This window comes from Lethenteron reissneri, chromosome 52 (genome assembly GCF_015708825.2).
Source record: "Lethenteron reissneri isolate LAM-NWPU_2019-01 chromosome 52, ASM1570882v1, whole genome shotgun sequence".
In the NCBI taxonomy this organism is placed as follows: domain Eukaryota; kingdom Metazoa; phylum Chordata; class Hyperoartia; order Petromyzontiformes; family Petromyzontidae; genus Lethenteron; species Lethenteron reissneri.
Window position 1 is genome coordinate 9,683,630 of NC_083830.1, and position 17,439 is coordinate 9,701,068.

The 17,439-nt window shown below is 44.8% G+C and overlaps 1 protein-coding gene across 1 annotated transcript in view; it reads left to right on the forward strand.

The window, feature by feature from the left end:
* Window positions 1-736: 736 nt before the first annotated feature.
* Window positions 737-17,439, forward strand: part of LOC133355886 (septin-7-like) — a 59,537-nt gene continuing 42,834 nt past the window's right edge. The window contains exons 1-2 of the mRNA XM_061573301.1: window positions 737-841; window positions 5,538-5,637. Coding sequence (XP_061429285.1) covers window positions 752-841; window positions 5,538-5,637 — 190 coding nt within the window. The 5' untranslated portion in view covers window positions 737-751. The remainder of the gene's footprint in view (window positions 842-5,537; window positions 5,638-17,439) is intronic.

Consider the following 17,439-nt stretch of genomic DNA (forward strand, 5'->3'; position numbering starts at 1 on the left):
CTCCGATTGTATGAAGCCTACACACTCACTTTCTGCCTGAGCTTTTCATTATATACAGAAAGTGACAGAATTTGTTTACAATGATCCCCTGCATTTGCCCATCGAGACCATACTGGCAATTGCTGTTGATTGAGCACCCTATTGAGGCCGACACAGTGTAAGAGTGATGAGTGCCGTGGTTGACACTATTCTCGGCTTTCTTTGTTGCCAAACTACTGCTGCTGTTTGCGCACTGCACCGGGGTACTATTTGGAGGCTGAGTTGAGAGGGGTCCATAACAGGTTGAGATAACTGATGTTGTTTGTGGCTGGGAAATCAAGCCTCGCATTGCTGGGTTTGTAATGTACTGAGGATAAAGATTCTCTGTATAGCCGTTAGCACATTTTTGGGGCAAGCACTGTCCGTGAGCTTGTAGCAAACTAAAATTAAATGTCCACTGGCATGTCTATTGCATACAAAAACTTACGACTGATGTCATGCATTGGTTAAGCTACCAAAGATAAATATAGGAAAATATAAATAAATAGCTTTTCAAACATTTTCCTTTATTTAACTGTGCAGATTAGCAAAGCGGAATTCATAAAGAAAACAGTGTTCTGCAATTATCATGCAACTGTATTTGTGTACTTGAATTAATTTGTGTTCCCTGTGTGTGTCTGCTCCCCTTATGTTGCTGCTGCTGCTGGTGACACCAACATCATTTCAACTGCCACCCACGTTTGGAAATTTATTTTCTTCTTCATGGCCACACATGGTTGGCTCTTTTTTTATATTATTTAATTCCAACCTGCCTCATGCCGACGCTGGACTGTGCTGTTTCACCACCGACAACACAGCTGCTGTGAGTACACGAATTATGGTCACACTACACATGAATGTGTTTGTTTGAGATGTGGGGAGAGTGGTGGCACAGTGGTTAGCATGCCGCACTATAAACCTAGCCCCAGGAATTCAATTTCTGGGCATGGATAGCATCAGTGGCAAGAGGAATCTAAAACTTTCTCGGCCTCAACTTGGAAGTAAACAATCACTGGAGAGAAAAGGGTGGCCATGTGGAGTTCTGGCGACACCACACTGTTCTACACTGAGCTGGCCTTAATAGGTGCTGCTAATAGCACTTTCCTCAAAAACCTGTAATGCTTTACGGATAATCTTTTTTGTTTGAGTGAAATGTGTTCGATGTGTAAACATCAAACATTACATGCCCTTGCACCTCTTGTTTGGGTGGATAGAGGGGTCTAAACTAATGTAACATGGGCTAGAGAAAAGAATCAGGTGAAGTTGCCGATGGCTGGCACCAGTGGTGACAAAAACGGCCTCTGTAGAGAAAAAAAAAGCTTGTGATAACATTACGTAGCGACCGGTGGCAGGTGCCCTCCTGCAACAAAAGCGGGCTAAGAAGTAATGCTTACAACAATGGGAAGTGTTAGGCAGATAAAAAAAACATAGTTTGGGCGGTGGGGAGTACATGAGTAACACATGGGTCTTCCCTATGTGACCCCTTATGTGAGGTCAAAGTGCGTCTCTTTCGGCCCAAGCACGTTGGTGATGTCACTGGCATGCATGATACAGGTTTTTTGGGTTAGAGTGCGTAAGTAAAAATGTGGTGTAAAAATGTCACTGCCGCTGAGTGACGAATAATGGCTGCTACATTTGTGTGCGTGTGCATTGGTGGCGGTGTGTGGTAATCATCGAGCACACTTGCACACATTTCGGCAACCTGAGTTCAATTCCTGGCCGTGCACGTCGGTGTGAATTGGTATGTATGTAAAGCCGATTCAGTTGGGTATTCCCTTGGTCACTCATCCCCACGCCTTAGTCTGCGAGTGCCCCGATCGGTGTGCCAACATCATCAAGGCTGGGCAGATAACAGCAGCTGCTTGTGTGTGGTACTGCCTGGTGCCGTGCCAACCAACATTACATTGTTGGTGTTATCGGCAGTATTACTGTTATTGTTGGCACGGGATGGCCTGTGAGAACCGGTGCCCATAGCCTAATTCACAGAACGTGAATATTACCCTCAACTGAATTTACAATATTAATAACCGTGTCTTTCGAGCCATCATTATTTGGTCTCCCTAGCGAAAGAGATACGGAATCTCAGCGGGCTCTCGCTCGGTTAAACAAAGGATGTTGATTCAGTCCAACTGGTTTTGGTCAAGCGACTTTACACGTTGCGGCTCGTTAAATCCATTTGTAGCGGCTTTTGCTGAGGATGCTTGGCTTTGGATTATTTAAAAATCGGTGGATACACCTGCACCCACTCGAGATAGACATCACAAAAAGTTACATCGTTTTTTACTGCTCTTTTTTCCCAGTTTTGCTGCAAAGCTCTCCAATGTGTTTTTGAGCTGTACAGAGCTGTTTGGCATGAAGCAGTGGTCCCCCCTGCCTTTTTGGTATTGCTACCCCTCCCAATCAAGACCACTGTTCCCCCCCCCCCCCGCCTCAGTTTATGAAGGCCACAGCACACTCAATATCACATCCACACTTCAAATCAATGCGGTGTTAGTAAGGCATTTGTATACCTGTATTTTGTGTTAGGGAATGCATTTGTTTTCATTGTTGCGTATTCGTGCGCTTTGTTTGCCGCAAAGTTCCGCTGACGTTCCCACGTGCGCATTCGATACTTCTGCATGCCTCGGCTTATGCCCTCCTTGAAGGGAGGCGGCGGGGTGGTTTGTTCCACGGTTTGAGAACCACTGGTGTAAAGAAAGTTGTATTGCTCAGCATGTCCCATTGGAGGCGCAGAAGCTCATTCAGCACTGGCAGTTACTCACCGTGGGAGCGCTGTGCATCACAATAACGCCTTCACGGCCAGGACGTAAATGTGGATGTAAATTTTCTCCTAAAGTGGCTGCGTGAGCCTTAACGCTGCTGTTGTCGCCGCCACTGCTGCTGCTGCTATGTGGTGTAAACTGCCCCCGTGTCTGCTGCTTTTCATGGCGGGAATTTGGTTGGTTGGGGAACACCATCTTTCATGAGAACCTCGCAATAGTACCTTTATGTATGTATAAAGGTGTCAGTTTTGTTGCCGGATAAAAGGGTAAAAACCTATTACTATATCTTGCTACGGGCAAAGGAGGTCTCATGATGTAAACCTCTCAATATTTAGCTTAATTTACGACCACCGCGATTGAAATATCTACGCTTGGTGAAAAAGTTCTGACTGAGCTGCACGGCCCGGGTCGTTTGGAGGGGGTTGCGTTCAAAGTTCGCCTCGGTTCCACATCGTGACGCCAAGGCTCGCCCCTCGCACGCATCACGGTGCACTGGTGATTGACACATCCGTTATACAATTATTATTTGTCTGGATTTAACTAGGTGAGGGACTGTTTGACATTCGCTGTAAAGTTTTTTGCAAGAAGTTTGACGTTTTTAAAAAGAAATTAATGTGTGGGGATTCATCTTCTTGGTTCTTTCGGTAAAGTCACGTAGAAGGGAAGTAATAAAATAATAAAAATAAAACATAATAAATCGAAATTTAATGTGTGGGGGTCAATTTAGCCCAACCCCTCTAACATCCCTATCTAATTAAGCTCAAGCCTCATGTTAGTCATGTGACTTGTGGCCGTCCCCCACCCTGCAATTCTTCCGCTCTCTCCGCTTCCTCTAAAAACAGACGCTGCTCTGTGCCGCAGCGTCTATGTATGTATGTATGTTGAACTTCTTTCGCACGGTACAGAGCCAACCGTACTAATCAGAAGTGTGGGGGAAGGACACATGTAGCGTTTTCCTCTATCCTCATCTAACCTGACCCTTTAGTCACGTTTCTCCATTACTTTTCCATTCTTTTTCTTTTTTTCCGATTATTTCGCTCCATACATTACAACCTTCATTGTAGTCCCCTTGCCGTATCACCGGTAGAAAGTTGATAGTTGTTGACTAATTACCAATCGATAAAGTGATTACTTAATTGCGGCTTGTGTTATGGTTAAGCTAAACATGACGATGAAAAGCAACATACCAATGTGCCTCTGAAAGAAGGAAGTTTTTAATCAATGTGTACCATCGGCTTTGATGTACTTCAGATACATGGCTTATAGGGGAAATGCGAGCTCGGAATTACAATGAGAAATGGAGAGGAACACGTGGATTAAAGAACATACACAAATTATAGACATTAAACATTTAAAGAAAAGTAAGTGGGCATGGGTACCACATGTCACTGGAAGCGATGATGACTGATGCTCCAGACTAATGATGGAATGGCAGCCAAGGGTGGAACTTGTCAGAGAGGATGTGCATCTATGACATGACCCGCCCCTATCGGACATCTGTGAAAAAGAGCTTTACAGATCATCAGATACCTGCAGTCTAAAAAAAGCTTGTGATTCTGACGGGCATTGATAAAGACAATTTGGTTAAATTAAGAGATGGAGAAGCGAAATCTTCTCCTTGTGCAGGTGTCAGTTGCAGCAGTTTGTGGAGGCCTTCATCCAGCAGTAGAATGATCGTGGCTGATGTTGAGGAATTGCTTAAGAGCGCTTACAGTATATACACTTGGAGGTTATGCGTACCTCTGTCGCTTTTGAAACTGGCACTGAGCCAGTGTATGTCTTGTCACAATGAACCCTTGACATCCTGCAGGTGGTTTAGTCTGGCTCTCTGCCTCATATGTTATGCTAACGTTGTCCTGCAAGTATCTTTGGTAGTCTGTTCACTGTCGTAATTTTGATGAATTGAAATGTGGCTTATGATATGTGTGTTGATGGCATCACCAGAAATGCCTTATAAAATGTACGAGTTTGACTCTCCTCTAAGGCTTCTCATGTGCATCCCTTCCCAAAAGACACATCCATGCACCCAGACTCACAAAGACATGCAACAATGACAAAGATCTCCTGTATAGCCTTAACAGACTGTTGGGGCAAGTGCTGTGAGCAAGTTTCTATTAAGGCTAGCATAGCACATGAAGGGGTCTTATAGCCAGAAGCATTCCCGGATTACCTTTGTCGCCCCATGTCGATGTTAACACACTGCACCACGTACTCATTTCAGACTGATTTGACCTGTCGAAGCCAAGGACACATCTAGATATCCAGTTTACTTGTCATTGCTGAAAAATTAACTCGGTCGCTGAGTTTCTACCCCAGTGTACAAACCACTGCACCATCACCATACACACACACAGTAACACAATGTACAACAACAACAACCGCCATTCGCCACTAAGTGGTGGTGACATCACCATGATGCTTGTGCCAGGCCATGTGCACATTGAGGCCACACAATGTACACTCACACATCCACATACAAATATACGTACACCACCAAGTTGACACTGCTGAGATCTTGGGTTCGAATCTGGGTAGTTGCCCATGATTGAGAACCGCGTTCTGTAGTGTGGCGAGTTGCTGGCTGGCCTCAGCCCGGTCACCAGTGGCTGTCGACGTGAAATGTAATTGTCTAGATGCTTCTGGATCAAACTGCTGTTGTGTATCGATGTGACGGATGATGATGATGATGATAATGATGGTAGCGATGAGAATGTATGCACGCATTAACGCTCTGTGCCTTGTGCCCTGTCTCAACAGCAAAAACCGCTTGAAGGCTATGTTGGGTTTGCAAACCTACCCAACCAGGTGTACAGAAAATCGGTCAAGCGTGGATTCGAATTCACACTTATGGTTGTCGGTAAGTGGTCTGTCTCTGTGTGACATCCACTCCCTTGGTCTCTCCTTTTCCAAGCCCCTCACCATTTCTCCCATTGCTGATGCCCAAGGCAAGATGCATGAAGCCACATGGTAGCACACTGTGCAATAGGAACGGCGGGGGGGGGAACCCTATGCCCTGTAGGTAGGATATGGCCTGCAACTTCATTTCATGTCGCCTGCTGTACGAGGAGGCCTTAGAGGTCAAGTGTTGGTTGTACAGGAGCCGTGAGATGTAATGGTGGAAAGGATATGATCGGTGTCCAGGTCGCTTCTGAAAAAGAAGCTAATAACTCCGTGGGCTTGTACCTGGTAAAATAAAAATAGTAAAAAAATAATTGTGATTTGCTTACCTTTCCTATACTTTGCACTCCTATGGTGTGTTTTTGTATTGTTTCTTGTAACGTTCTGACCCGCCCCTACTAGAGACCTGTGAAAAAGAGCTTCATAGCTCGTCGGATTCCTCCTGTATACATAAAGAGTTGGATTCTAAGCTATGGTGACATCATTGACTGGCTGTGATGATCTGCTGACCTTGAAGTTTCCACTTTGAGCTCTGCAAGGTTCCATTATGAACCACACATGGGCTCGAGTTTTTTCAATTACGGCAGCATCATAAGCAGAAATAAAATTGCATTGTTTTTGCAATTCATTATAAACGACACTTAACAATTGTACTTGGACCACAGGCTCTGAAATCATCGTTTCAGTGAAGCTCATCCTATGAGACTTCTCCCCATCCTCTTGTGAATTAAAAGCCTCTTGGGAGTTATTCAGAAATGCTTCTCTGTAGGAATCTCTCCACATTAGAATGTGGGACAGGGAATCTACACCTCGTGTGTTACTTGGAGAACCTCGTCAAGGCTTCTCTGACAGAGCTGTCTAGTTAATGCAGAGGTCTGGGGGGTCCCCTGGCTAAATTTAGCATTGAGTTTTGCTCATCCCTGTTTATTGGCCGTGAGCCAGCAATAGACATGTCATGTAATTAATAAAGCAGTTGGTCTCCAACCAGATAGATAAGCTGTATTAAGAGGAGTGCAATAGGATACACGAGCATTATGCAGGCATAACATGAATCCGATAAATATTACAGATAGAAAATAGATATACAGTTGTCCCTCTTCATGGGACCTCCTTTGCCAGTAACAAAATATACTAGTAGGGTTTTTACCATTTTTTGGCAACAAAACTGACACCTTTTGCAAGGAATCATGCTTACATTAACCACAATACTTGCAGTCAAATGCAAACAAAAAACAATACTCCGCGTGCAGAATGTTAACAGGCCGTTAGTCAGAATGTTAACGTTAGTCGAGACCATGGGGTCTGATGGGAGGCCGAACGTTTAACCGATAAAACCGTGAACCGATGTCATTGTTAACCGAGGGACAAGTTTATTTAAAAGAGAGCTATACGAGATAAGAGACTTGTATGTCAGTGGTATCTCCCTTTGGGAGAAACTAACAGGGCAGCTGAAGCAGGGTAACGAACAATAGTTTTTAATTTACAATTGCCTTTTATGGATTTACGAGTCTTCGTGAAGTTAGTGTCCCGGCAATAGGATCTGATGCTGGACCCTCGGATGGTGGATCTGGTGGTTCTGCCTTGTCAACGACGATGACATTTGCAACTTTGTTGGTGGATCAGTGGTGGAATTCCACAATCTTATGACGAGGACCAGTCTACAGAAACACTAATAATAATTAAAACACATTACTGATGTATTATAGTTTAATTTGTTGTCCTTCCCCAGCCCGTGCCGATATTTGATTGGATCAGAGGGGTCCAGTTATTGTTTTTCTTTTGTCGAGCCGCAGACTTTTCGCTCGCCCGGTAGCGCCACCAAGCCTGCCGAGGTGCCCCCCCCCCCCCACCACCGCTGCTCAACAACGCTGCTCAACGATCGTCATCGCTTCTGCAGCGTTGAGGAGTCGGCGGCGACCGTGGCGCAGATCTGTATTTGGGAAATGTTTGGTGGCGGCTCTGTAGAGCTGCTCGGAATGTGCTGTTTACTCGCGAGGCTTGCCGCGGAATGCGAGAGGGGGCAGGGGGGCGGCGGGGGGGGGGGGCGCCTGTGATGTGGGGAGGGCCGCAGGGTCCACCGCTCATTGCCCGCTGCTCCCGTGTATAGGCGCACGCGCATCGCCGGGCCCCACCTGTCCCTGTCGCACAGCGAGTGTCGGGCGGCTATTAATAAGCGATCAACAAAACAGGGTAATGTGAACAAAGGCGGTGGGGGGGGGGCGGAAGCAATTGTCGTGGAAATAACAGCCAAGCAAATAGGTGAATGAATCATTATGATAGTGGTTCTGCTCGTCAGGATATAATTAGCTCCTGTTTGAGACGATCTTTTGCCTTCCACCACCAACCCAGTTTTATTGTTATCGTGGTAGTTGTTTACCCAGAAAAGCCTCGTTGAGTCTGAAGACTATCTTTAAAGAGGATCCAGTCATTGTTTTGGTGCTATATATGGCGGGACCCCCGGGTCCCGAATAAACGGAAGTCAGAATCGTAATCAATTTATTTTTGGCGACTCCGTCCCACCGCGCACATAAACTCCGCGACCCACCAGAAATCAAACCTCTCGTTCTTCACCAAGCACCCGTCGTTGCCAAAATTTCCATAGTCACAAACAAAACTTTGAAACTTTGATTAGCGCATCGTGTAGAGCTCGTCGAGAGGAATAGATCGCCGTATCGTTCGCCTTCAACAAACATAAAATGACTTCGCAACGCAAGTTTATGCGAGAGCCGGTGGCTTATGGGACCCCGGGGTCCCGCCATAAGGTTAAAATGTCCAAATGTTTGCCACTTTGTTGAGCTATCATTTGTGGCTTTTGGCCTGGTAGGAAGGGGATGGTTTAGTTTTATTTGTGTGTGTTAGGTGATTTGTTTACCTTTCTTGTACTTTGCACTCCTATCCTGTTTTGTACTGTTTGTTATTGTAACATTCTTAGCCGCCCCTACTAGACATCTGTGAAAAAGAGCTTTATAGCTCATCGGATTCCTCCTGTATAAATAAATATTCTGATTCTGATGTATTTCACAGTATAGGGTGGCGATGTTCCCATGTGTAATCCCAATTGAGTTATTTGCCGGTAATGTAAAAAAATGTGGACGGTTTTCCCAATACAAGTCACACTGTAAGCATGTTTAGCTACGTCGGTCAACAATATATACAAGAAGCAGAATTTACATGGATAATGCAACGCACATGTGTACTATCCAGATCACTCCTCCCCCACATTACCCCAGATATTGAAGAATTTCGTTGTCTGTATATTTAATCTTTATGGCGGTACCCTGGGGTACCAAATAATACAAAATGGCCGAGGCAATTAAATATTTTATTTCTGGGACACACGCGACTGGAGTACCAATCAATCCGAAATCAGTGCCACTCCGCGATGTCGAAACGCAGCGAGGACGATTGCGCTGAAACCCTGAACGCTCGTATGCACCATAGTGCATCGTGTACAGCTCGTCGAGATGAGTTGATTGCCGCATCCCCGACCATCAACAGACTAAAAATGACTGCAACACAGACATCATGCGATAGCCGGAGTACTATGGTACCCTGGGGTACCGCCATAAGGTTCATTTATAACATCAAAGTGTATTTATTATATTTAAATATACCTTTAAGAATATTGGTTTGGTAATTATCATGGTCCTGAACATACTTTTTGTACCATCCTATTACTGTGTCCTAGAGTTCTGATACTTGTAGTAAACTTTTAAAGCATCTCAATCGATTGCTTGGGTACCACACTCATGTCTCTTGGCAATACTGCGTTAGTGCTAAAGATTTAATGCTCTTATCACATGGGTCAGTCTTTTCATAGCACAACTCCTGTTGACTTCCTGTTAAGGAGCTACTCCTTTTAACGACCCCTGGATGATCGGTACTGTGGTTCAAACGCAAGACTCGCTGTCAGAAGGTTGCAAGTTAACATGTTATAAAAAATATATAAAAAGGTGTCAGTGTTGTTGCCAGATAAAAGGGTAAAAAACAATTATCATATTGCTACTTGCAAAGGAGGTTCCAATGGTGGAGTTAACATGTTGTTGGTCACGTGTCCACTCGGACATTATCAATCGGGAGGTCAATAAACGAGGGCCACTTTGTGGGAAATCAACGGTGGTTGTCATGTGGAGAACTATGCTCCTGCCATGGGATTTTGGAATATCCACCACTTCTGGCTCAGGGTCACCAATAGAGCTGAACACCCGCCCCCACTATCTCCACTGCTCAGTGCCATCTGTTGCCCGTGTCCTCTTATCCCTTTGACAATGGCTTTTCCAGGAACACCGCCATTATCGTCGCATCGGTGATGCTGTAGATAGAGGAATAGTAACGCTCAAGCTACGAGGATTCCGTGCGGTTGTTCAGAGTTGAATTCAGCAGGCCAGCCCATCTGCCTGCCTGCCTGCACTCCCTCCCCTCCCTACAGCTGAGCTACGCTTGTATCTCTGGCAAAGATGCAATACTCAGGGCTTCTATGGTATTGAGCAGAGAGTAACTTGCGTGGCGCACTGACCCGTGCACTTTGGGGAGCGGGGGGTGGGGACCGTGGCCTCGATCTTTTGAGAGCAGAGCACGTGGCAGCTATTTATTTATTTATTGCTCTGCATTACAGCCTCTCGCGTCAGTTTGACGGCAATAGCCTGGTACAGATCTAGGTTGCTCACATGCTGTGCGTTCGACCTGTGAGTTATGCGGCTGCCTGGTTGGTTTCTCCCCACCATTCCATAGCACCCGTTATGCGTACGTGTTAAATCATTCGGGGAATGCGTCTCGGTTCGGCCGCAGGGTGATGTGGTTGGAGTGCACGACCCGTAGTTCTGGAGTAAAAAATTCCATTCAGGCAGCCAGCTTGTCCCTATAATCCCATCCGGGTTACTTCAATGAGGAGAATTTTGGCGGTAGTCAATTGTGGTTGTACTCTATAGATACTAGCCCCTGCCATAAAAATATGGAATTTCACCCACTTTCTCATGGTTGCCAATGGAGATGAGCACAGAGGGAGACATTTGCTTCTTATCTTTTTTTGTGGCCCAGTGGATCAGTGGTAGTGCGAGCGACGTCCAATCGTAGGTTGCGAGTTCAAATCCTAGTTTGGCATTGACTAAGCCGATCTTATTCTTGGTTCTTTCGGTAAAGTCACAAAGATAGAAAAAAATATAATAAAATTAAATTAAAATAAAAAAGAAATTGAAAATAATAAAATAAAATAATCCACTGTGGGTTTTTTGCTTTTATTATTAAAAATTTGTTTTTTTTGCTTTTATTATTTTCATTTTATTTTTAACTTAATTATTTTTAATTTCCATCTACGTGACTTTACCGAAAGAACCAAGAATATGTATTCCTGCAGTCACGAAAGTTTTAAGTCAAAATTTAAGCCGATCTTCTTCCCTAAAAGGTCGATGATGAAACACTATTTTGGGAAGCCAACCGGAGTAATCCTGTGGGCAGACTTGCTGCTGCCATAGGAAGGTAGAATTTACACAACTGTGCTCATCACTGTCATTCGGGATAATCCTGACCCGATTTTCTATGCGAGCAGGGAGATGCATTTGCCCTCTGCTATGTTATTGCAATGGAATTTTCATTCGGTCATCGATGACTGACTGAGACCAACCTCGCGTATGCTGCACATGAGGACCCGTTTTACCCATGACTAATGATGCAGGGTTAAAATCTTGAGATGGCAGTTACCTTAAAGAGTGTGGAGGTTCGAGATGTAAACATCCCCCCCCCCACCAATTTAATGAATCGTCACACTTGTGGGTCATTATTGACGCGCAAATAAAATAAAATAAAAATATTGGCCCTTGCGGGACAGGTGAATATAGTACTTTCAACACGTTTATAGAACGGGCAGTGTCAAATCAGTAGAATCGACACAGCATTACCAGTGTAAATCTTATTAGCTAGCCGATTAGGCACTAATTGGATAATCCCATTATCATGCAGCCTTTAACAGAGGGCCGATCATTTAATTAAGTGACTGCTGGCCCGTCAAGAGTTTTTTTTTGTGCTTAGCTCTTGCCGATGGACAAATCGCACGCAATGTTCCCGAGCCCTTCAGCTAAGCAGGCTTGAGCCTGGGTAGTGCTTGGAATGGGTGACCACCATGCAATTTCAAATAAAAAGGTGTTATGGGCATATGTGAGCCGTATAGGGCCGTGAAGCAAAATCCACTTTCACCAACCAGCACTGACCAACGTGGTAAAATGTGGTCCAATAACCCTCATGGTCCGCACAGCTTGGGGGGGTGGGTGGGGGGGGAGGTCCTCATCCAGCAGTGGATTAACAAACTGGTTATAACTAGTTGAACACATAGACTTCCACAACCAATATTATTCATAATAAAGGTTTTTGAGTTAGATCGCGCAAGTATATATGTGTCAACCCTCCATCACCCGACACGGCCAATCGGTAAGGAATTTATAACGTAAACAAAATGACAAGTAGTTACTACTTCAGCCCACCTTTATTATGGCTATAACTATTCAAGCACTTTCCTCTGAACATAATTTAGGGTACGCATTTTAACGCTCAGATTGTTCATTAAAAACCAAGTGAAACACAACACGTGTTTTCATTGATTGTCTTCGTGCCAAGTGAGATTGGGGATTTGTACAATAATAAAATGGGCAGATGACTGAGAAAGGCATTATCAGAGGCAGCCAGAGGTCAGGGGTCAAAGTGAAACGTACCTAAAGTCAGATGGTGAGATGCACTAAAAGCAGGATCTTGGGTGTTTGCAGAACAATATAATGATAGTTCCCATATATGTATAGCGCTCTTCATCAAGGGCCTCAAAGCACCGTACAGGACACAGCAGTAGCAGACACTCAGCATTAAAATATTTTGTTTCAATATCTAATGATGGGCTCTGGCATAATAAAGGAAGTATTGGCATTGGCAGCAGGGGCAGTGATGACCTCTTAAGCCGAAAATGTAATATGGATATTAGAATTGATTGCATAGATGTATGAGGTGTATATATTTTGCAAGAATTACACAAAAGTGTATTGCGTTTTAAACAAAAATGCAGTTTATAAAAGTGATGTACTCTACATCTAATTCAAGAGTTCTCATGTAAGTAGTAAGGGTGGGGTGGTGGGCAGTGGTTAGGTCATTGTCCTGTGAACCTGGCAATCTCCGTTTGAGGCCTTGAGTGGTGATTGATATGTGAACAAGTCCTTTACCAGCCCTCACTGATCTGCTTGGTGAAGTGTGGTCAAACAACCCCCATTACAAAAAGGTGTAGGAAGGCCTTCATTCATAGATGACGATACATTATTATGATTATTATTTTATTATGGGTGCCGTGGTAGTGAGATGTTAACTGCCTCACCTGGTATGCAAGAGGTCATGGGTTCCATCCCTACCCTGACACCCATGTATTTGGAGTTTGCATGTTCTCACCGTGGTCCCGTGGATTTTTTTCCAGATCCTCCGGTTTTTCCCTCCACATTGAGAATCGTGCGTTTAGAATATTTGTCTGCGATAAATTTCCACGTGAAAAGCCGCTTCATTAAACTACAATTTGTGGCCAGGTCGTTAATGAAAAATAACTATTCAGCTCGGTAGGCCTGACCTGGTAAAATAAAATAAATTGTTTTCATTACAAGAGATACCTTAAATATTGTATTAGCAATTTCCTGAAGATTGGGGTGGTGCTCATCCACCGTTTACAGCCCTGAGCTAGTGGTGCAAATACCGCACTTGGATGACAGGGGCGTGCCTCATCCATAGGACGATCACTGTTGACTTCTCCACAAAGCCGTATCTGTGAGGGGATGATGGGCTGAACTCCCAACCTTGCGGTTGCGAGCCCGCTTGCTCTGCTGCTGAGCCACCTGGCTGGATATCTTAAAAATACAAGTTATTAGTTTTTTTTACATCAACTTGTGTTATCCTCTGTTATTGTTTTTTGTATCACCAATTGCATCCCAATTGTATTGTAGGAGTTATGGCACGTGGAGAAGGAATGTCTTCACAACCCCTTCGCGGATATCAGAGCCTCATCTTGTTTGGGTAGCCTCTCTGAGGACTCGCTCGAATAGTTTTTGTATCACTTGAAGAGGGGCCTTGCTTACCCACACACTGGACAGCTCTCCTGCATGCTCTGTAAAGTGACTTGCCACATGTTGTCATCTGATATATTTATAAACGTTCACCCTCGTAGCTCGGCTAGACCAAAGCGAGCAACCAAATTTTATTATAGTGTTTTCCTTTCCATTGTAACTGATATGACTATTAACCCTCCTCCCCCCCATCTGGTTTTCACACCTGATAGGTTCAGAGTGATGACATCGCGTTAACTCTTGAGACCAAAACAAGGAAAACTTCTCCACAAATATAGATATTGCCTGGTTGTGATCACCAGCGAAATTTCGTACGCAAATTGTAAATGGTGTGGGTTTACTCTCCAACACCCCGGTGTGCTGAAGTAGTAACTTATTGGTACGTTTTGTTTACGTGACAAACCTTACAAATTTTCTGTATCTGTATAGGGTAGTGGTAGGTTTAACGGCACATTTATAGTTACGTGATCTAACCCAAAAAAACCTGGATTATATTGGTCGTGAAAGCCTACTACGTGTTAAACCAGTTTTTTTTCCTTCTGTTACAGTCATTGGGGACGGCATTGACAGCATCAAACTTGCTTACAAGGGTCGCTGTTTGAAAACGAGACAACGGTTCACGTGTCCCAACGGGTTTATTCCATCGTCCAATTGCAAAAAAAATACCGACTGACACACCAGCGAGCCTCGGTTAATCTAAGGTTGCTGCCCCCATTCAAACGGAGGGCCCTCATTTGTCCCGGGCCGAGTGGCCTGACACAGCCATGAGCCCCGAGCCACGCCGGCCCACACATGGGGGACAGCGTCAATACGAGTCGGCCAAAACGTCATTCATTATTTAATTTCACCAGACCCCCACTGTACCGCACATTCCCACAGTAGTGTCCCCATACTTGGCATTTTTTGCGTCTTTCCCCCCCTCCACCACCCTCCCTGGGGTCCTGAGCTTTCAGAATGAAACCTTGGCTTTAATTGGGCTGGAACGGGGTGATGGTGGGGGGGGGTTGTGGTGAGGCGGTGACAGTGGGAGAGATGCAAGGGATGTGGTGGTGGGGGGAGGAGGGTGAGGGGTGCTTGAAGGCATCTGCAGGCACCAGGCATTTTCTATGGCTGCATGGAATGGCGGTTTCACGCAGCTTTTTCTTTTCATGGGTCGGCATCGCATTTATCACCTGCTGTTAATATCGCTACGACTTCATCCTCGGCGGATGACAAACCTCTGTATGAACTGGATTCTGGGCTGTGGGAACAGTTTTGAAGTTTGTGTAATCGTCGTCAGGTGAGCGAGGAAGGACGATTGCTTGTGTTGCGATCGAAACGTCGTCATCTATTATTTCTATTTACGTGATTTGACCGAGAGACCCAAAGAGTATGAATTCCTGCAGTCACGAAAGCTTTAAACCGTTAATGTAAAGCAGCAGCATATGTCTTGACTCTTCTCTCCAAGAGGGGGGTGGGTGGTGGTGGGGGCTAGAGGGGGGGGGGGCAGTCAGCTGTTACACACTGCCCATCTATGTTCCAACCTTATGACTTGGTGGTAGCATCATATACACGCCTGCACCGGTGTCTGTCCTGTTTGAGCGAGTAGTGGTGCCGGTATTCACACTTTATTCCTACGCAAGCGATACGTGTTGAGCACTTTTGTCAATCAGCTGCTGGATGAGGGCCTCCTGTGGTTATTAGGTCAATTAACCCCCACAACTCACATGATGGTTATTGACAAAAGGACTTTACATGTTTCAGCTTACACATCAGCACAGCTGCTCTGTGATATGCATATTACTGGGTAACAAATTGATTTAAAAAAATAGTTCCTGGGTAGTAAGTGTTATTTCCTAATTGCTTATGCCTCAAAAGTACAGAAAATGGCTTATTCCCCACAAACTTTGCTTTTGTGACCAGGACAGTGCTATTTTGAAATTTACGTATTTTCAATGAGAAAACCTGGTGTGCATTTGTGTCATTCCTTCACATAAAGTCCTGGTCACAAAAGAAAAGTTTGTGGGGAATAATATCCATTTTCTGTACTTTTGAGGCATAAGCAATTAGAAAATAACACTTACTACCCAGGAACAAAAATCGTGTTCCATAGTGATACATTATTAATATTATCGTTTTTGCCCTGCTGCCCACCACGAAAAATTCGCAAACATTTTACCGGCTCTGTTAAACATGAAGAGTGAGACCAGCAGCGGCCATGGATGTTTGTGAGCAGAGAGTCAGGTTGAGAGTGAATGGGAGCGTAGATCACGGCTTGTTGTGGTGTCTGCATGTGCCCAGCTTACATTCCAGGAACAAAGCCGCCGGAAGGATAAGCCCGGACTGATGTAGCCACAAAGTATACCCCGCCGACACCGCAATCTGGTGCGGCATCGCAGGGTGCTCTCCCCCTCGACTTGCTGACTAGGCGGCCTCACCATCAAAACTTGTATCGTCATTGTTGGCATCCGTCATCAATCCACCATTATCATTAATCTTATCATCATAAAACCGTAAGGCAACATCATCATCGGTCGTTTTGATGTAGGGTGTCACCGCCCACTAGATGTTCGTCATACTGTGCCTGTAATTGGTGCCTAAAGCAGCCACTTCGGGGTGTAACTTGTGCCAACTAATAATAGGATGAAATTGCAACTGGATTTGTCTTTTCCACAAACACTTGCAGGCTCAACTCCTCTTACCTGTGGATATCTGTGAGCAACAGGAGTAATCGACGTGCTAAACAAAGTTGTGCAGATAAAAATCGGTGATGCTCCAATATGCATAAATGTGTGCAACATTTAAGCCACACAGCTTTACGAATTAAAGCCACAGTACCTATGCAGTCCTTACGGACAGAGTACACATGTCAAGTAGCGAGAGAGCCGCTCGCAATTGGAAGGTTATGTTTTCAGGTCCTGGTTGGGGTTAGACTCGGCCCATCATCCCTCTGGGGTAGATACAATGAGCACCACTTTGCAGGGAAGTCGACAATTTTTTTTGTTTGTTTGTTAGAACCCCCCCAGCCATAGGAATGGAATTTCCTACACTGGCTCAGGCCTGTAAACAGGAGTTGAGCAACCTTCTCAACGCTTAATTGAGCATGATGTGTGTGTGTACGATAAACTTCTCTCGCGCCGTACATAGCCAACCGTGCCAATCGGAGGTGCGGGGGGAAGGTAAACAAACAAACACACGGCTGTAACCCACTGCGTGATATCACCTTGACGTTGAGTGAGACTTTGGAGCTTTGGTTATGATGAATAATTTCCATTCGGAGCTCTCGCGGTGAGTGTTGCATCACCTCGTGTTAGTCTGGCCCCTGAAAGATGACGTCATATAAACATTACTGTATTCCGTTCACAAGGCCTCTTTTAGCTTCGTGAGTAGCGCACCGTTCATATCCCCAGCAAAGAAGGTTCAATTTATACTTTCGCGACCAATATTATTCATAATATAGGTTTTTGGGTCAGATCGCGTTATTTATAAATGTGTCGTAACCCTCCACCACCCGACACGGCCAAACAGTAAAAAATGTGTCACTTTTTCAAAGGACAAAATAATTAACTTTTTTAGCGCACCGGTGTGCTGAAGAGAGAATCAACAGCATTTTTAAATTTGAGTACGACGTTTCGCTGATAATTACAATCAGCTTCATCGGGCAAGAAAGAAGGTTCGTCACAGAGTTAGCAATCGCGCTCATA